The following is a 21,536-nucleotide window of genomic DNA, read 5'->3' as shown; positions in this document are numbered from 1 at the left end:
ATCAGCAAACTTGATGATGGAGTTTGAGCTGAACCTGGCCACACAGTCATGTGTGTACAGGAAGTACAGTAGGGGGCTAAGGACGCAACCCTGGGGGGATCCTGTGTTCAGGGTGAGGGGGCTAGATGTGTGTTCCCCCATCCTGACCACTTGGGGCTTGGCCGTGAGAAAGTCCAGGACCCAGGCACACAGAGGAGTGTTAAGCCCCAGTTCCAGCAGCTTCTCAGCAAGTCTGGTGAGGACTATGGTATTGAAAGCTGAACTAAAGTCAATGAACAGCATCCTCACATAGCCCCCCTTCTGGATGTCCAGATGAGAGAGAGCGGTGTGCAGAACCTGGGAGACCGCATCATCCGTGGATCTGTTCCGACGGTATGCGAACTGTAGTGGGTCCATGTTGCGAGGAAGGAGGGCACAGATATGGTTCTTGATTAGTCTCTCGAAGCATTTCATGACAACCGAGGTGAGGGCTACCGGTCGGTAGTTATTCAAACAAGCTGGAGAGGCATTCTTTGGCACCGGTACAATAATGGATCTTTTGAAGCATGCAGGGACCACGGACGTGGCCAAGGAGAGGTTAAATATTGTGGTGAGCACTGGAGCAAGCTGAGTAGCACAAGACTTTAGTACTCGCCCAGCTATACCATCTGGGCCTCCAGCTTTCCTCGTGTTCACACACGACAGAGCCCTCCACACGTCGTGCTCGGACACCGAGAATGTGTGCACATCCCTGGCAGTGGATCCCCCTCCAGCCTCGCTAGCCAGCGCACTGTCGGTGATCAAGGGGCGGTACATGTACTGAGGTACAGTAAAATTCATTTTTGTATACAGTTAAGTACAAGTTCCTTCTTCAGACTGATTATATTTATCTAGAAACTCGGAACTGCATATGCTGGTTTATACCAACGATGGAGACAAAGTGCTGGAGGCACTCAGCAGGACAGAATCTCTGGAGAAGGAATGGATGACGTTTTGGGTGGAGACCCTTCTTCAGACTGAGAGTCAGGGGAGAGTGAGACATAGAGATATGGAAGGGTAAGGTGTGAAAACACAGATTAAAGCTGACGATGCTCAAGGAAAATGTAGAGTTGTTCCTTGTTAGCTGAGGGGAAGGTGATAACGATGCATACCATTTAGTCCAGAGGATAGTGAAACTAGTCAGAGAACTAGGATGGGGGAGGGACGGGGAGAGAGGGCAAGCAAGGGTTATTTGAAGTTAGAGAAATCAATATTCATACTGCTGGATTGTAAGCTGCCCAAGCAAAATATGAGGTGCTGTTCCTCCAACTTGCGTTGGGCCTCACTCTGACAGTGGAAGAGGCCCAGGACAGAAATGTCAGTATAGGAAGGTGAGGGGGAGTTAAAGTGTTTAGCAACCAGGAGATCATGTAGGCCTCGGCAAACTGAGCGGAGGTGTTCAGCAAAACGACCAACTACAGATGTTGGGTTATACCAAAGATAGACACGAATGCTGGAGTAATTCAGTGGGCCAGGCAGCATCTCTGGAGAATACTCCACTTTGGGGGCGTGGCTGCGTTCTGCAGCTGCGGCTCACCGGCAGTCTCTCTGTCTTTTTTTTTGTTTTTGTTTATTGTCATCGTTTAAATGTACGTTTTGATCTATTTTTAACTGTGATTATGTGGGGGGTGGTGGGGGAAACCTTTTTTTCCAATCTCCTCCTCAACGGAGATGCGACCTTTATCGTGTCGTATCTCCATTCGCGCTGCGGCCTAACACCGTGGAGCCGGCGGCCTCCAGCTGGGATCGACCTTGAAGACTCCGGTCGCAGGGCCTGGACTTACCATCTCGGAGGCTTCGGCCGTAGGCCCTGCGGACCGCAACATCTGGAGTTCGCAGGTCCCTGGCTGGCGACCGGCTTTCGGGAGCTCCAGCCGTAGCAGCTTCGACCGCCCCGGAGCGCGAGGTTTGATCGACCCGCTCGCAGGCCCTTCATCGCCCTGCGTGGCCTGACCGCGGCACTTTCCATCGCCCGATGGGGGCTCAGGACCTTCATCGGCCTGCTCGGCTCGGCCCTGGGACTTTCCATCGCCCGGTGGGGGCTTCAAAAGTCGGGAGCCTCGATCGCCTCGTGGCACCACGGGAGAAGAATGAGGAGGAGATAAGACTTTTCTTTGCCTTTCATCACAGTGAGGGTGTGCCTGGAGCAATCACTGTGATGGCTGTTTGTGTTAAAATTGTAATTGTGCGTCTTGTGTTCTTTATTGTCTACTGCCGGACCCTGACGTGAGAGGACGCTGGCGCTATTTGTTCGCCGCTTCTCCGTCAGGATAGTTCGTCTGTTTGTTTTTATGTCATGACTGTTTTTGTAAAGCGTCTTTGAGCACTTGGAAAAGCGCTATATAAAATAAATGTTTATTATATTATATTATTATTATTATTATTAATATGGATAGGCACCATTAGTAAAGGGTCCCAACCCAAAACATCACCTATCCATGTTCTTCAGAGATGCTGCCTGATCTGCTGAGTTACACCATCACTTTGTGTTTATCTGTGGTAGATGACTTTGAGACCCCCTCAACGGTACTTTATTATTCACATGTCCTGAGGTATAGTAAAATTCATTTTTGTATACAGTTCAGTACAAGTCCCTTCTTCAGACTTATTATATTTATCTAAAAACGAGGATCTGCAGAAACTGGTTTATACCAAAGATAAATACAAAGATATGGAGTAATTCAGCTGGTCAGGCACCATCTCTGGAAAACATGGATAGGTGATACTTTATGTCGGGACCCTTATTTATTGACTTACTGTATATTTATCCATTGCATATTTATTTAGTGTATATTTATTTACTCACTATTTATTTGTTGCATTATAATGCAGTAGATAAAAATTGCACTGATACTGTGGGAACATTTGACAGTTAAACACTACACATGTGTGTGTGTATATATATAGACAATAGGCCATTTGGCCCTTCGAGCCAGCACTGCCATTCAATGTGATCATGGCCGATCATTCACAATCAGTATCCCGTTCCTGCCTTCTCCACATACCTCCTGACTCCGCTATCATTAAGAGCTCTATCTAGCTCTCTCTTGAAAGCATCCAGAGAATTGGCCTCCACTGCCTTCTGAGGAAGACAATTCCACAGATTTACAACTTTCTGAGTGAAAAAGTTTTCCCTGATCTCTTGCCTACCCCTTATTCTTAAACTGTGGCCCCTGGCTCTGGACTTCCCCAACATTGGGAACATCTTTCCTGCCTCTAGCATGTCCAATCCTTAATAATCTTATATGTTTCAATAATATCCCCTCTCATCTTTCTAAATTCCAGTGTATACAAGCCTAGTCGCTCCAGTCTTTTACCATACGACAGTCCCGCTATTCCGGGAATTAACCCAGTGAGCCTAGACTGCACTCCCTCAATAGCAAGAATGTCTTTTCTCAAATTTGGAGACCAAAACTGCACACAGTACTCCCGGTGCGGTCTCACTAGGGCCCTGTACAACTGTAGAAGGACCTCTTTGCTTCTATACTCAACTCCTCTTGTCATAAAGCCAGCATGCCATTAGCTTTCTTCACTGCCTGCTGTACCTGCATGCTAATTTTCAGTGAATGATGAACAAGGACACCCAGATCTCTTCGTACTTCCCCATTTCCTAACTTGACACCATTCAGATAATAATCTGCCTTCCTGTTCTTACCACCAAAGTGGATAACCTTACATTTATCCACATTAAACTGCATCTGCCATGCATCTGCCCACTCACATAACATGTCCAAGTCACCCTGCATCCTCATAGCATCCTCCTCACAGTTCACACATATGTATATGTATACACATACATGTACACGCAAAGTTCAGTGTACATATACATAAGGTTCAGTGGAAAAATATACATACACACTGATCTTTTTTCCCGTTTATTATATCGTAAACAGAGTACATATTCTGTTGTGCTGCTGCAAGAAAGAATTTCATGATCTATCTGGGACTTTCGACAATAAAGGACGACTTGTCACTAGCTCACCGTCGTTGCGGAGGACACCGACCGCCGTCGCCTCATAACAAGGCGCGCTCCCTCCCTCCCTCTCTCCTGCGCGCGCGCTCGCTCCCAGCAACGGCCGGCGGGCCGCGCGCGCGTCGTGCCGTGCCCTGGGGGAGCGCGCGCTCGTCGGCGGCTGCAACCTTTGCCTCGCGTTACGAAAAGCTCGCGCAGCCCGAGCGTTGCCCCGAGTCCGGCACCGGCGCAGCGCGGGCCATGACCACAGAGGCTGCGGGGGGATGATGCACATGGTAGGTGGCGGGGCCCGGGGACAGGAGGGGAGGGAAGAGGGGGGCGTGGGGAAGGGAGAGATGAGGGAGAGGAGGGGAAGGGAAGAGTGGGAAGGGAGAGGGGGAGTGAAGAGGGGGTGGGAGAGGGGGGAGAGAGGAAGTGAGGCCAGCCAGCCACCGACCGCTGCTGGTACTGTTGGTGGTCCCGATGCTTGGGCTGCGCGCTGTAGGCCGGAGGAAAGGAGGAGGGGATGAGATGAGAGAGGGGAAAGAGAGAAGAGGGGAGCAGAGTGAGGAGGAGGTGTGTGGAGAGGCGGTGGGGCTGGAGGGTCTGTGACTAGGCGAGGGAGGAGGGGGGGGGGGGGGGCTGCGCAGTGATGGGTGCATGGGACGGGGGTGGGGTTGCTGTGATCGGTCAGACAGGGGATGGTGGAGGGAGGACGTGGATGATGGCGGTGGGAGGAGGAGATGGAGAGGATAGAGGGAAGGGGGAGGCAGTGTAGGAGGCGGTTTTATGGGGGGAGGAAAGGATTGGAGGTGGGTGACGGGAGGGGATTGGAGGCGATAGAGGGGAGGAGAGTGACAGGGATGGAGGAGAGTGTTGCATAGGGTTAATGGTGGGGAGAGGGATGGATGATGGGGGAGAGGAGTGGGTTAATGTAGGGGAGGGGGTGGAAGGTGGGGAGGAGGGGCTGCATGATAAAGGTGGGAAGGGGGAATGTTGTGAGTAGAGAGAAGGGACAGTGGAGTAGTGGAGAGGGTGGGATAGGGAGGGTGGTGGTAGAGGGGAAGGGTGGGGAGGAGGGTAACAGTGGAGGTAGAGGGATGGGGAGAGAGGGGTGATGGTGGGGTAAGGGGTAGGAGGAGATGAAGGGGTGGCAATGGAGGGGGGTGGTGGCGGTGGGAAGAGGGGAAGAAGGTGGCGGGGTGGGGGATGATGGGGAGTAAGGGAGGTGGATGGGAGATAGATGAGGGCTGGGAGGGAGAGAGGGTGGACAGGGATGAGGAGCTGCAGGAAGATTAATGGTAGACGGTTTTGAGGGATATGTTAATATTATGAGGAAAGAGACTGGGGAGCATGTACAAAGAAAATGGGACAGTGAAGGGGGAATGTGCAACAGGAGAGAGGGAAAGTGGAGGAGAGATGGGTGCATGGGGAGTGGGAGAATGTTTCAAATGGAGAGGGATAGTGGAAGAGTGCTTCATGGGGAGAGGGACTGGGGGGGGGGGGGAGAGGACCTGGGGGGTGGAGAGGAGCCTGCTTGAGGAGGGACAGAGGATGGTGGGGGAGGGGAATGCGTCTGGGGAGAGAGAAGCTCAGTGTGGTGTGTTTACCTGGAGTGAAAGGATCAAAGGATCATGGAGAAAGGGAGGTTGGATCGTGCATGTCCCTGGGGAGAAGAATCAAGGGTGGTGCTCTGGGCGGGAAATATGGGGGAGATGCGAATGGAGGGGAGGGGAGGGGGGGGGGGGGGGGGGAATTAAGAAGCCAAAGGACCCGGGGGAGAGGCGGAGGTTCCAGGGGGAGGAAGTGTGGGTGGTGAGGTAGGGATGCTGTGAGGGTGATGGACATGTCAGGGTGGGAGGAGCCACGAGACAAGGGTGGTGAAAGGGAGAGGTGGGTTGACTCAAGTAGTGTTGGCTTGGCTGGGTGGGCTGCTGCCATGACATGCCACGGATTGGTTGCAATTCAAACTGTTTACTTTTGTTGGGAGTAAACAGGATAGACAGTACTAATTCATCAGGCTATTAAAAAAAAATTCTATATGGGACCCTTTAATAACTTAACAAATAAAGTTGAACATGGGACTGGTTCGATAGCTTGTCTTAGCCTGCTATCAAACAGAATGGTGGACACAAAATGCTGGAGTAACTCAGCGGGTCAGGCAGCATCTCTGGAAAGAAGGAATGGGTGACATTTCGGGTCGAGACCCTTCTTCAGACTGATGTCTGAGGATGGGGCGGGACAAAGATAGGATGCAGAAGGAGACAGGAAGACTGGTGGGAGAACTGGGAAGGGGGAGAGGATAGAGAGGGAAAGCAGGAACTATCTGAAGTTAGAGAAGTCACTTTTGATACCGCTGGGGTGTAAACTACCCAAGCGAAATATGAGGTGCTGTTCCTCCGACTCTACGACCATGTTTTAACCCAGACTCTCAGCCACATTCCAGCGCAAATTGGAGGAACAGCACCTCCTATTTCGCTTGGGTAGTTAACACCCCAGCGGTATCAACATTGACATAGTGCCAGGCAATATATTCAGATAGTCCCTGCTTTCCCTCTCTATCCCCACCCCCTTCCCAGTTCTCCCACCAGTCTTCCTGTCTCCTACTACATCCTATCTTTGTCCCGCCCCATCCCCTGACATCAGTCTGAAGAAGGGTCTCGACCTGAAACGTCACCCATTGCTTCTCTCCAAAGATGCTGCCTGGCCCGCTGAGTTCCTGCAGCATTTTGTGTCTACTTCGATTTAAACCAGCATCTGCAGTTTTCTTTTGTACATATCAAACAGAATGGTTTGATAGCTGGCTCAGACAAAAAGCTGAGAGTTGGAGTAAAGCTAGCTGCTTGCAGTTAGAATTGTGTTGTGCTTCAGAACAATCCGTACCAGAGCCATTGCTATTTACAATTTAGACTGGAATCAAAACCGAATTTCTAAATCTCTCTGAAGAAGTTCTCAGTCCGAAGAAGGGTTCCCACCCAAAACGTCACCTACTGCCGTTCTCCGGAGATGCTTCCTGACTTGCAGTTACTCCAGCATTTTGTGTCGTACTCCAGCACTTTGTGTCTTTGGTAAACCAACATCTGCAGTTCCTTTGTTTCTCCATTTCTAAATTTATGGCTAGTTTATAGTGAAGAGTACTGCAACACATTTTAGTAGGACATTAATGAAGTTGCAGAATTGTTAAATAATAGGCAAATGTAGTTCAACGCATGTGAGGGAGGGTATGTGAGTAGGGAAAAATTAGGAATCACATTACAGGAAAGTTTTCAGTCTGTGGGAGAGCAGGAAAGGATTGGATCTGCAGTCAAATACATGAATTATTTAAACTTGCACCTCTGGCGATCAAGCCCAAAGACAAGGCAAGAAATCGAGCACTAATGTCTATTTCTAAGCAAATAGTATTGAAGTTATGCTAAACCTACATTGATTAGTGGTGTGATTCAAGCTGCATAATTTAAGAATATTGAAAGACTAGAGAAGGTACGATTTACAGGAGTGATAACATTTTGTGCTGATAGTTAGCTGAGGAAGGTGGGAGGTGACATGTTTCAGGAAGCTTCTAGACTCCCATGGGTTGATGAGGCTAAATGCTTTATATTGATAGGAACAAGGAACTGCAGTTGCTGATTTACAAAAAAAAAGACAGTGCTGGAGTAACTGGGTGGGTCATGACGCGAAACATCACCTATCCACATTCTTCAGAGATGCTGCCTGACTTACCGAGTTGCTTCAGCATTTTGTGTCTTTTTTTTGCTTTTTCTTTTGTCTTATCCTGTTTCGGATGTATATTCCAATAGTTCTGCGTGAAATAGGATGAGTTAACATGACTAAGGGTCTGAGGAAAACAAAGGAACAGCAAAACGTAATCTTTCAGTACTTCAACTCCGCCCAAGTGCACTTCACAATGAGTTTTCCTTCTACATCGGCGAAACCAAACGCAGGCTCGGCGATCGCTTCGCTCAACACCTTCACTCAGTCCGCCTTAACCAACCTGATCTCCCGGTGGCTGAGCACTTCAACTCCCCCTTCCACTCCCAGTCTGACCTTTCTGTCATGGGCCTCCTCCAGTGCCATAGTGAGGCCCACCGGAAATTGGAGGAACAGCACCTCATATTTCACCTGGGCAGCTTACAGCCCAGTGGACTTCTCCAACTTAGATAGTTCCTCTGTCCCTCTTTTCCCCTCCCCTTCCCAGATCTCCCACTGTCTTCCTGTCTCCACCTATATCCTTCCTTTGTCCCGCCCCCTGACATCAGTCTGAAGAAGGGTCTTGACCCGAAACGTCACCCATTCCTTCTCTCCTGAGATGCTGCCTGACCTGCTGAGTTACTCCAGCATTTTGTGAATAAATTCCTTCCACATTTGTTCAGTCTAAAATTACAGATCCTCCAGGTTACAGCAAGATTCCATTCCTGAAATAGTTGTTATCCGAACAATTCGCTAATTGGAAATGTGGTGCCAGGCAATATATTCAACTGAAAACATGGGCCAATCGAGGGTGATGTGTTGTTAAACCAGGACATTAAATTCAACCATTTGGATATTGCCGCAAACAGTGATTTCACACAGCAGAAGGTGCCTGCAGATGTTCTTTAGCACCTGACAAGTCCTTCCCGCTGTTTGGATGCTCATAACCTGAGGAGGGCCTGTAGATCTGAACTAAAGAGCAGTGTTTAGTGTAGCAGGTAGATCTATATGGAGAGTCAACATTGAGGAAGATTGCTTCCTGAAATTGTCATAATTTTTACAGTAAAAACACTTATTTTGTTGTAAGTTAGAGCCTCAGAGTTGTATTGCACAGAAACTGATCCAAGGCACCACTGTGTCCAGTCTGACCTTTTCGCCCATCTGCACAAAACTTTCTTTGGAACACTGCCCTGTTGTGTTAATAATTTGTTAGCTTTCCTTTGCGTGTTCTTTGTGGAAATAATTGAAGTCAAGTCAAGTCAAGTCAATTTTATTTGTATAGCACATTTAAAAACAACCCACGTTGACCAAAGTGCTGCACATCTGATTAGGAAAAAAAAAGAAACATACAGTGGCAGGCAGCCAAACACAACGGCGCGGTCATTTTGAACAAAATGTTTAACTAAAGCAGAATGGTGTCCCGCGGCCGCGCCGCACCGGGCGATGGAAGGCCCCGCGGCCGAGCCGCACCGGGCGCTGTTTCATATTTTATATAGTGGTTGAGCTTTGCTAATCATTAAACAAAGGAAGTCCTTATTTATTAACTGGAGCTCTACAAGGAATACATGCTGTATGTGAGAGAGATCTATGAGTAATTTTTTTTTCTTCCTGTTATTAATACCCCTTGTACCATCTACATCTCCATTCAATCTGTAACAGTGATTTGTGAACTTCCAGTGCCTGTCATTTTATTTTTTTGTCCCTCTTCCTCTCTGACCTTCCAACGATGCCTATTGCAACTATGAGGACCAGCACCTTTCTCTATTGCAATATATGGGATTCAAAGGTGAATTTAATCATTTTATGTAACTACCATTTTTCTACACATTAGCTAAAAAAAAATATTTTCTCTCTGGTTTATAATAACTGGTTTGTCAAATAATTGTTACATTGACGATTTTGGTCTCCACCCATTCCCAGATATTCCCCTAATTCCTTACGTTTTCAGTTTTGATGAGGATCCATGACATGAAACATTGAGGCTGTTTCTGTCCCCCTTGAATGCTTTGGATGTTTTGTTTTCATATTGGATTTGCAGCATTTTTTTTAGGTTTCTTTCTCTAAACTCTAAAGGTGATGAAATTGTACCATTTTTTTCAAGGAGCCTTTGAGAATATTCTTGAATAATTTCAATTTTTATAACCTCAGAGACTAAATTTTTGTCGACACTTTTTGTGCTATGTTTAGTAACTTATTAACTTTATTTATATGCTGTAATTCTTTTTGTGCACAACCCGCAGGCATTGCCACTTTCATTTCACTGCACATCGAGTATGTGTATGTGACAAATAAATTTGACTTGACTTGACTTGACTCTTGTCCACTTCTGCCATGATGGAGCTTGGAGAAGGATGTCTGTTTCAAAAGTCTTAGTGTTCATAACGTCAACAAGGACCCCTGTTTGTCAGATGCTGATTTTCAAAAAAGACACTGCTGAAATTACTCAGCTGTTTGGCAGCATCTGTGGATAGTCTGAAGTGACCCAAAACGTCACTTCTCCAGAGATACTGCCTCGGCCGTTAAGTTATTCCTGCGATGTCTTTTTTTTTTGTGTAATTAAGGCTTGGATTCTGGGATGGTTTGTTTGTGATATCCTGCTGAGTCTCACTCGCCCTGCTAGTGGATTTGGAGAATGTTGTGCAACAGCATTAATGATAACTCTGCATGTACTGAGATGCAATGCAAAGCTTTATTTGCATTCTGTTCAGTGAGATCGTACTATGCATGAGTACAATCAAGTCGTAAGCAGGACAGGTAGTGGAAAGAGAAAAATGCCAGAATGCAGAATATAGCGTTACAGAATTATGGAGCAACAGTTACAGGGGGGTTACAAAGTGGTGGAGTAGCTCAGCAGGGCAGGCAACAGCTCTGGAGAACCAGGATCAGTGACATTTCAGGTCAGGACCCTTCAGAATGATTCTGGTGGGGTGGGACGAGAATGCTGGAAGGGGCAGAACAAAGCCTGGTGAGTGATAGGTGGATACAGGTGCGAGGGTGAGGGTGGGGGAGTTCATTGGCAGATAGTTGGGCAAAGTCCAGAGATGAAAATACAAAGTGTGAGATAAGGATATAAGAGGTGTGAAATATGAAGCCAGATGAAGGAATAGAGGTGGAAGGGAGGGGGAGAAGCGAGTCCAGGAGGGGCACAGGAAACCGAGGGCGGAAGGTTTGTTTGTAGATAAGTTAACTAAAATTGGGAATGCAAAACCACTTTTTAATTCTAAAAAGACACAAAGTACAGGAGTAACAACGGGTCAGTCAGCACCTCGAGAGAATACGGAAGGGTGATATTTTGGACTGGGTACCTATAGACTGATTGTGGGGGTGAGAGGAGAGAGGTGGGGGGGGGGGGGGGGGAGAGGAAAGCTAGAGGAGAGGCAGGACGAAACCTGGCAGATAATGAGCAGATATAGGTGGGGGGAGTTGACGGGCAGATGGTGGACAAAGGCCAGTACTGAAAAGACAGAAGGTGTGAGACAAAAGGATACAAGGGTTGTGTAATGGCAGTTTCTGTACCTTCTCAAAGTCCAACTTTGATAGCCATTACTGCTCGGGGATGTGGTGGAGATATAGCTTATGCACACATCGCACTCTGAGATAGCAAAAACAAATCTTCCAAATGCTGTTTCTTGATTAAATGGTCTTTATTAAAGTAGCACAAATCAAAAGATTAATTCATAACTTTTCGTTCTTATCAACTGCTTCCTCTTCAAACAACACAGTCGTGTGGTAAAAAACTATTCTCTCCATCCTCCGAGAGTAACTGACCCCCAATCTCTGGCTACGCTAGCGTCCTCGGATGTAGACACTCCCCATTACGTATCAAATCACACCCACAAGCATGCAAAAAAGACAAAAACTAGAAATATTAAACGGCCATAAAATAATGACAGTAACTAATTTAAGCGTAAATGGCTCCTACAGGTTGCAATTTATGAAGAGACAGCTCATTTCAACCTCCTGTATTTTGTTCTGAGCATTTAGGTGAGGAAGAGGACTCGGTTGTCAATTATTACATCTTTGGCAATCGTGCCTTTCAAGATGACAGTGTGCATTCTTACTCTGTTAATGTAGTTTAACCTATATGACGAGCCTGAACTGTCATTCCCCTGCAAGTAGACACAAAAAGCAGGAGTAACTCAGTGGAACAGGCAGCATCTCTGGAGAGAAGGAGTGGTGACTTTTCGGGGCCAGACCCTTCTGAACGTCATCCATTCCTTTTCCCCAGAGATGCTGCCAGTCCCGCTGAGTTACACCAGCTTTTTGTGTCTATCTTTGGTTTATAATAGCATATGCAGTTCCTTCCTACACATTCCTCTGCAAGTCATTTATTGCTCTTTGGTTGATCATTTTCTAACTTGCAAACCTAATGTTTGAATACTTCAATGGATTGGGGATTACTGAGGGCTTTGGAACTTGGACTTCTGAAGAATTGTGAAATAATGATTGGAAGTGTGCAAGACAGGTTTTGGTTTTGCAGGTTGGATGTTTACATGTTACATTGTTAGATTTAGAACTGAAATGTTAACTGTTTCTCTCTACCACTAATCACATTTAATCTCTTGTTTAAATCAAGAAATGGTGGAGGATCTCGGTGGGTCAGGCAGCATCTGTGGAGGGAATGGACATACTATGTTTGGGGTTGACACCTTCAGACTGATGAGAGAAGGTTCCAGTTTAATGAGTCCAAAGGGACTCTCTTGACACTCTGGATCAACACTCTTGTCCATTCCCCATGACATTGTCCCCACTGTAATTCTCAGAACTACTATTACAAATCCATTGAACCTGCCCCACCTTTTTAATTTCACTTCATTGAAAGCATAGACTTTTATATGGCAACTTACTATTTAGTTCAGCAGCACTCTGCAATCTCAACTAAGGAGTCATTCTTTTTATCTTAAGATATGGCAGTTAGGTTTGCATCTGCTGTTTTTGTAGTGGGAAGATTTTGTCTTTGTTATTCATCCCTTGGTACTTTGTTGCTGAATTCTGAACTTTTACAAACCTCACCTACTACTTTTTGATGGCAACATTATCATTAATTAACGTGATCTTGTTATACTGTACCACATTGAAATGTTTCTCTTTCCTGATTGATTCCTGCATATGTTGTTTTGAGAGACCACCCTGAAGTTGCTCATGAGCTCTCTCTCGACATAATTTGTCACTTCCAAAATACCCCAAAAGTCCACACAGTTGGTATCAGAACACGAAGGCTGGTTTGATGAGAATTGGTATAGGTTTATTGTCACTTATACGGAGATACAGTTAAAAACTTTGTGTGCTATCAGGCAAATCATGACTACATGACTACAATCTTCTTATTTCTTGTCTTCGCATAAACTGGTTGTACATTTTGTGCTTCAGAGCCAATCACTTATTTCAGTGATTTTATCCTTTATTAACAGTTATCCCAAATAATTTTATTTTGCTTATCCTATTGCAATATCAATTATTTTTGAGTATTCACCTCCAGCCTAGCTAGCTTTGCAATTGCATCTCTGTAATGACCATCAGATCGTGTTTTTATTAATTTTCATTTGCACCATCATCAACCTGTCTGTCTTGTTCCAAATGCTGCATGTATACAGATTGTCTTTAATTTGAGACTGAAAAAGGTCTTCTCCACAGGGTTTTGGAAGATCAGGCGTACCCCCTGTTCTTGGGGCTTTACTTTATTTGAATTGGTACGTGGCCTCTTTGACGACATTGCAGTCAGTGACGTTTGCAAGGCTGTACCAAATAGTTTGCATTCTGATAGAGTCAAGGACATTTGTGAAAAGGACATGGTCACAGTTGGATGCATGAGAAAAGGGCTTTTTAAAATTCTGGTGTCAGGCAGCAAATTTCTAAGCACAAGGGCGGCACGGTAGCGCAGCGGTAGAGTTGCTGCTTTACAGCGAATGCAGCGCCGGAGTCTCGGGTTCGATCCTGACTACGGGTGCTGCACTGTAATGAGTTTGTACGTTCTCCCCGTGACCTGCGTGGGTTTTCTCCGAGATCTTCGGTTTCCTCCCACACTCCAAAGACGTACAGGTATGTAGGTTAATTGGCTGGGTAAATGTAAAAATTGTCCCTAGTGGGTGTAGGATAGTGTTAATGTACGGGGATCGCTGGGCGGCACGGACTTGGAGGGCCGAAAAGGCCTGTTTCCGGCTGTATATATATGATATGATGATATGAAGGGGGAGTTTATGTAACCCAGAGCGTGTGTGAGGAAAACGGAAGGGCTTTTGCAAGGTGGCTAATGTGTGAACTGACTTCATATGATTTGCCTGTTTAGCAATTGACATTTAAAAAAAATAATTTCATGTCCCAGTTCATTATTTTTAATTATAACTCTGTTGGAAAGTTTAGTCCTTGTTTAGCTCAAGTTGACAATGGAAATATTTTAAATAATATTAGCGCAACCAAGATTAAAGAAGCTCTTAATGCATTTTAAAGAGGATGCTGCTGTGGGTGCCAACTGTCACTCTCTCTTCGATAAGTTTGCTTCTCAGTGGGGCAGACCTTGCCATCGTGTTACCGGACCTCCTGCACCTTTTCCATCTGCCATTTATTATTTAGGCTGTGGGTTTTTCTGTTGCACCCTAGTTGTAATGCTATTTCTTTTTGCTTGAAATGTGATGGAGTTATCATTCCAAAGGTACACTGTACTTGCATTTAATCTCCTGATCATTGTTATCAGATTACTAAATGTTCCTCCTGTGGGTCTGGCATAGTCCACATCTCCAAATCTACCTCATTGTGGACCTTGCACTTTTTTGTCTACAATGCTGTAAAGCTCTTGTGCTTTTCTCCTCTTGACCTGTTGTTCGTGTATGTGGCTTGATTGTGGTCACGATTTGCCTGGATAGCACACAAACAAAGCTTTTAACTGTATCTCCGTATACGTGACAATAAACCTATACCAATTCTCATCAAACCAGCCTTCGTGTTCTGATACTAACTGTGTGGACTTTTGGGGTATTTTTGATGCTGTGGATACTTGGTTGCTTCTGCTGATTGAATCTTGTTTATGAGATATTATCGAAGAGGAGCGATCCCTGCATAGTGTTTGATGACTTTAGGTGTGTTGATTTTGTTTTCAGAGCAGTGTTCTGGTTGTGCCAGTGAAATGGGACAGAATGTAAGGGAATACAGAATGGATTCGGTAGAGGTTCGTTCAATTTAGTGTTTGTCATGGTTCAAGTGACGTGTAAGTCTCAGACTCGGCTGTAATCTGCATGGCAGTGCCTGGTGTAATGCTTGTCACTTTAACAGAACAGGCTGTTAGCTCTGACAAGATCATGACCACAGCATGTATTGCCATGGTAAGGACTCCATTGGCTTTCTCTATTCCTTCCTTGACATTTGGGCTTGTGCAGAGGATTGCATCTTTGATAGTGGCATTGACATTGCCCAGAAAGATCACTTTCGGACTTGGACCAGCAATTTTGTCTCTTCAAGAAACTTTTGTTGGACTTTAGACATAGTGCAGAAACGGGCTCTTCAGCCCACTGAGTCCACGCCGATCCATGATCACCCCGTACACTGGCACTATCCTACGCACTAGGGGCAATTTACAATTTTACTAAAACCAGTTAACCTGTATGTCTTTAGAATATGGAAGAAAATCGGAAATTGCTTGTGTGTATAAGTAGTTTGAATAGGCTGTAAGTTAAATGTAGTGTTCTTGAAGTAATGGGTTCCTCAGGTTTTCATCCATTTATTGATGAAACTTAACAGCTTCATGACACTTAATACAAGTAGTAATCAATGACCGATTTACAATTGTATCTGGGCACATCAAGATAATGGATGATAACCAAGTGGCCTTGTTTAACTTAAACAGTTTCATATTTCTTTCCCTCTCCCTGCTCCACACTGATTCTAGGGATTTCAAATTGCTCACATGTAGCAGATAATCCCCAATAAAAGTCTCTGCAGAAATCCACTTAATGCTTGTCATTTTAATCAGACCCAGCAATTCCTCCTACAATGCTGATTTGATGCTTTTTGCTCTGAGAAATGCCTTGGGATGTTTTTGCAAAGGAATGAGGACTCATCGCAATCCAAGTTAGAGTTCTGATATCTATCTGAATAATGGCTCGTCAGATTAAATTTGCTCACTTATGTTGCTTTCCCCGGCTAGGAAAGGGGCATATTTTACTCTGTGAAAATATTTCTTCAAAGCTATTAGAGGCAATGATGGCCCCGTTTTATACTGCCATCATAGAGTCTGTCCTCACCTTCTCCATCATGGTCTGGTTTGGCTCAGCCACCAAGCATGACATCCGGAGGCTGAAGCGCATTGTTCAATCAGCCGAGAAGGTTGTTGGTTGCAACCTTCCCCCCATTGACGAACTGTACACTGCAAGGGCCAGGAAGCGAGCGGGTAAGATCATCTCTGACCCCTCTCACCCAGGCCACAAACTCTTTGAAGCACTTCCCTCTGGAAGGCGACTCCGGATTGTCAAAGCTGCCACAGCCAGACATAACAACCTTTTTCCATGAGCAGTAGCTCTACTCAACAACCAAAAGTCTGTAGCCTCTTTTTGCTCTGGTATTTTATTTCATTCTTCACGAGTGTAAATTATAATGTTTTATTCTTAATTGTTTACTTTAAAGCACCAAGGCAAATTCCTTGTATGTATACCTACTTGGCTAATAAAATTTATTTAATATTCAATTCAATATATTTCTACGCAAACAAGTTTTTTGATCGCCAAACTCATTTGGACACAAATAATTTGTGATTTGTCCTGAAACCAACAGAAATAAGGTAAAAATGGTGCACCTGAGATTAGTTTTGCTGGAAGCATGAGGAGCTGCAGACGCTGGAATCTTGAGCAGAACACGGTGCTGAAGTAACTCAACGGCTCGGGCAGCATCTGTGGAGGTAATGTTTCAAATCCGGCTCCTACAGGCTGTTAAAGTAGGAGGAGAGAAAACTGGAAAAGGGAAGTGGGAGCAGGAGTATGTTTTCATTGTCTGAAACAGGCTGACTGTGTTTCTGCAGCACCTCTCTGTGTTTTCAGAGGCACCATCTATGCTCTGACTAGGCCGCTGGTCTCCTGGATGCAATGGCAAAGGAGATTGACCCTATGCGTCCTGACCAGCTAAAGATAGGCAGGGCAAATGTGCAACCAAGATCTGCTCACTTGCCTTTGGAAAAAAATGTTATTACATCTACTTTGTTGTTTGTGCAAAATCAATCTTTCTCTTATAGCCCACCCATCCTTTTAAATAAAGATTAGACACACGGCCTAATCAGCAATCTGCGCAGCACAGTGCCACAGCTGCTTAACAACTGCCTCACAGCGCCAAGAGTTCCGGGTTTGATCTTGACTTCTGTCTGTGTGGAGCTTGCACGTTTTCCCTATGACTGCGTGGCTTTCCTCCAGATGCACCAGATTCCTCCCACATACCAAAGACATGCACATTTGTAGGTTAATTGGATAACGTGGAAATAGTACAAATCTGTGATCGATGGTGAGCTCGGGCTCCATGGGCCGAAGGGCCTGCTTCCTTGATGTGTCTCTAAAACTTGCTTTTTATTTACTACTAGATAAAGTGAACCCGTTGGGCCCAAACCTCTCCTGCATTGGTGCAGCACCCTGTCCTCCCCCTCTCTCCTCAAACCCCCTCTCCCTTCTCCCCCTTCCCCCCTCCCCCCCCCCCCCATCCTCCTCCCCTCTCCCTCCCCACCTTTTAAACTAAAATGTGAATAACTTAAAAAATATAACACCGATTTCAATAAAACTACTTGCATTATCACTAAAGTGACAATAGTGAGTAAGGTGGGCCTAAAATTGTCATGCTATCGTGTACCATTTTGGCTGAAGTTCAGTCACGAACAAGATAACAAACGAGAATTTTAGTATAGATTTCTTTTTGAACCACTGATATGTATTTTAAGCAAAAGTGGCATTTTTAATGCATCGCTGTAGATTGGCAAGTTCCTGCATTCAATCTTAATACTTTAATGATACAGAACAAATTAATTGCCTTTATTATGAAGGTTGTTCGAAAGTTTGATTTTTTTTAAAAGTGCAGTGTGCCAAGTTGTCCATTGATCTTGCCTATCTATTTATTTAATGGCTTAAAAAGATCAACCAAAAACCTGGCATGTTTATTTCATTTCCTAACTAAGAGATAGCTGCCTAGGAAGGAACTGCAGATGTTGGTTTAAACTGAAGATAGACACAAAATTCAGTCTGATGAAGGGTCTCGACCCGAAACGTCACCCATTCCTTCTATTTATTTATTTAATGGCTTAAAAAGATCAACCAAAAACCTGGCATGTTTATTTCATTTCCTAACTAAGAGATAGCTGCCTAGGAAGGAACTGCAGATGTTGGTTTAAACTGAAGATAGACACAAAATTCAGTCTGATGAAGGGTCTCGACCCGAAACGTCACCCATTCCTTCTCTCCAGAGATGTTGCCTGACCCGCTGAGTTACTCCAGAATTTTGTGACACAAAATGCTGGAGTAACTCAGCGGGATAGGCAGCATTTCTGGAGAGAAGGAATAGGTGATGTATCAGGTTGGGAAGAAGGGTCTCAACCTGAAACGCCACCCGTTCCTTCTCCCCTGAGAGATAACTGACTATATGTGATGATGTAGGGTAAAGAGTAACCTCTGTTCCCATTTCTGAAAATGTGGTGCTGCACCTGTGTAAAATACCATCGATCAAAAGTATTCAAAGAAGTGGGATTTGGTACCTCTCACAATAGATTAACAGGAAGAGGGGAATTTATGGGGTGAATGCACAGTCATTTATCCAGAGTAGAGGAATCATGAACCAGGGAATGTGGGTTTATGGTGAGAGGGGAAAGATTTAATAGGAACCTGAGGGGCAACATTTTCCACACAGGGTAGCGGGTATATAGAACGAGCTGCCAGAGAAGGTAGCCGAGGCAAGTACAATAATAATAATAATAATAATAATGCATTACATTTATATAGCGCTTTCCTAAACACTCAAAGACGCTTTACAAGGTTTACTAAAACATAAAAGAAAATAAATAGATAAATAAGTAAACGAAGAGAAAAGGAAAAAGAAGGTGAGGTAACGGTCAGTGATTGAAGGCAGTGCTGAACAGGTGAGACTTCAGTGATGTTTTGAATGTGGTGAGTGAGGAGGAGTCTCTGACGGTTTGAGGTAGTGAGTTCCAGAGTGTGGGAGCAACAATGGAGAAAGCCCTGTCCCCCCAGGATCTGAGTTTGGTCCGGATGGGGGGGACGACAGGAGGTTTGCAGCAGCAGAGCGGCGGTTACGGGTTGGAGTGTGTCTGTGGAGGAGGTCAGTCAGGTAGGATGGGGCCAGGTTATGGAGGGCTTTGTAGGTCATGAGGAGGATTTTGTACTGGATTCTCTGGGGGATGGGGAGCCAGTGTAGCTTGTAAAGGACGGGGGTGATATGGTCACGGATCGGGGAGTGGGTGAGTAGACGGGCAGCGGATTTCTGGATGTGTTGGAGTTTGTTGATGATTTTTGAGGGTGAACCATAGAGGAGGCTGTTGCAGTAGTCCAGGCGGGAGGTGATGAAGGCGTGGATGAGGGTTTCAGCAGCTGTGGAGGAGAGGGATGGACGGAGACGGGCAATGTTTTTGAGGTGGAAGAAGGCTGTCTTGGTGATGTGTTTGATGTGTTCCATTTAAAAGACATTTGGACAGATACATGGATAGGAAAGGTTTAGAAGGATTTGGGCCAAATCTGGGCAAATAGGGCATCTTGGTCAGCTTGGACAAGTTGGGCTGAGGGGCCTGTTCTCGTTCTTTACGACTCTAGGAAGAGGATTTTTTCCAATGTTGCAAGTTGTGATCTTTATTGTCTGCAGAGGTGGTAGAAATAGTGTTTTGCAGGGGGAATTCTTTGCCGCATGTGATGAATATTATTCCTAATTCGTCTGTTGTGTTCAATTTAGCATTTAGGAAAAAATGTGTTTATAGAATTGTCTTGACACCAAGATCCTTCTGTTCCTCACTACTTCCTCGAGTCCCATTATTTGTTGTGGACATTATTTGGGAGAACTTTATTCATTCTCCCAAAATGTATCACCTTTTCAGGATTAAATTCCATCTGCCATTTCTTTTTGGCCGTCTGACCAATGGATCAATATCTTTTTGCACCTGAAGACTACTCTCTCCAGTGTGGGTAATATAGAAAGAACAACAGACCTAGCAGTATATGTGTCTTATGCAGAATATGTATCTTAATGCCTTAGGGTGTACATTTACTGGAATGAATTTTATATATATATTATAGCATTATCAACATATTAATTTGTACATTACCTGCATTCAGTATAGCTTCTAACAAATCATTGCAGCATTGGGTGTCAGAGACACACACAGGCTGTTCACTGTTTAAAATAAAGTTTGCCAGAAATCTCTCAAAGACAATAGCAGTTTGATTCGGAAAACGGGACAAGTCATCTGCTCTTTAAACATCCTCTGCTATTCATCGATATCATGGCTGATCTGGTTCAACACTATCCTCCACTTTACTCATATCCCCTTGAGTTCTGTACATTCAGTTCTGTGAAGGGTTGGAAGATAAGAGTAAGCAATAAAAATGCAAGGAAGTAATGAAATGTTAGGAGGGAGGAAGTATAAATGGGAAAAGCATAATAATTCTTTGAAATTACAAGATGTAAGCTTTAAAAAAAAAATCAAAAGACGCATCAAGAGAAGGTAAATATCAATAATTGCTAACTAAAAACATTAGTGTTTTTTTGTTGGTTTCTGATAGTCTTCCAAGTTAATAGTTGAAGGACAGTATTTCATCTTTTGATTAGACACTTCATTGAGCTCAATAATTTCAGATTATTGTTTTTATTTATTCATTCAACAACTGTTAATAATTATTCAGGGTTCAGTGTTTCTTTACTTTGTAGTCTGAGCACTTCTAAAAAATATTTTGTGATGTACATTAGTTAATCTGTTCTAACAACTGGTCTAATTTTACAAGTGTAGCTCCACGTACTACAATAATTGAAAAGCTGTTCTTGAAAATATATATTCCAGTGTTTGCAGTAAACACAAATATATATTCCAGTGATTCCAGTAAATCGTGCTTATGTCTGTGCCGAACATAGATAGCACCCTAGCCAGGCAACTCTGCGTGCTGGTCGAAGAAGTGGATCTGCAATCATTCATTACAATCGCTCCACTCTTTTAAACCTCTACTCCAGATCTGTACACTGGATGGCTTGATTGTAATCATTTAGAATCTTTCCGCTGTCTGGATAACAACAAAAAAGGATTTTCACTGTACTTCTGTATACGTGGCAATAAACTAAATTAAACTTTGAATTTTGGAAAGATTAATCTGCACTACAATATGATAACATTAATGACATTTCTTTGTCCTCTTTAGATCACCATCGTGCTAAATGGAGTCGGAACAATTGTTTTCTAGAGGTTATTATCGAAACAGTTACAATAGTATAACCAGTGCAAGCAGCGATGAGGAATTGCTAGATGGAGCAGGAGTCGTCATGGACTTCACAGGATCTGAGGATGATAACTTGCTGGATGGAGATGTTTCATCAGGTGAGAATAATTTTATGAGCTCCATTGAGCCTGCCAATAGTTCTGTTTTATCTACCTTCTCGTATTATAAATTGTATGACTAATCCATTATTTGAAGAGATTTTATTCTTAATGCTTTAGGGTGTACATTTAATGGAATGAATTTTATATATATATTATAGCATTATCAACATATTAATTTGTACATTACCTGCATTCAGTATAGCTTCTAACAAATCATTGCAGCATTGGGTGTCAGAGACACACACAGGCTGTTCACTGTTTAAAATAAAATTTGCCAGAAATCTCTCAAAGACAATAGCAGTTTGATTCGGAAAATGGGACAAGTCATCT

The 21,536-nt window shown here is 44.4% G+C and overlaps 1 protein-coding gene across 3 annotated transcripts in view; it reads left to right on the top strand.

Annotated features, from left to right (window-relative positions):
• Positions 1-4,114: 4,114 nt before the first annotated feature.
• clcn3 (chloride channel 3) overlaps positions 4,115-21,536 on the top strand; it is a 113,823-nt gene continuing 96,401 nt past the window's right edge. Inside the window, exons 1-3 of one of the 3 annotated variants that reach the window (XM_078394840.1) lie at positions 4,115-4,266; positions 16,418-16,541; positions 21,028-21,203. In XM_078394840.1, the coding sequence (XP_078250966.1) occupies positions 21,044-21,203 (160 nt within the window). In that variant the 5' untranslated portion in view covers positions 4,115-4,266; positions 16,418-16,541; positions 21,028-21,043. The remainder of the gene's footprint in view (positions 4,267-16,417; positions 16,542-21,027; positions 21,204-21,536) is intronic. The other 2 variants (XM_078394844.1, XM_078394842.1) reach the window with 2 other exon arrangements.

This window comes from Rhinoraja longicauda, chromosome 3 (genome assembly GCF_053455715.1).
Source record: "Rhinoraja longicauda isolate Sanriku21f chromosome 3, sRhiLon1.1, whole genome shotgun sequence".
In the NCBI taxonomy this organism is placed as follows: Eukaryota; Metazoa; Chordata; class Chondrichthyes; order Rajiformes; family Arhynchobatidae; genus Rhinoraja; species Rhinoraja longicauda.
The sequence above is the reverse complement of the archived record's forward strand: the minus strand, read 5'-3'. Positions and strand labels throughout refer to the sequence as shown.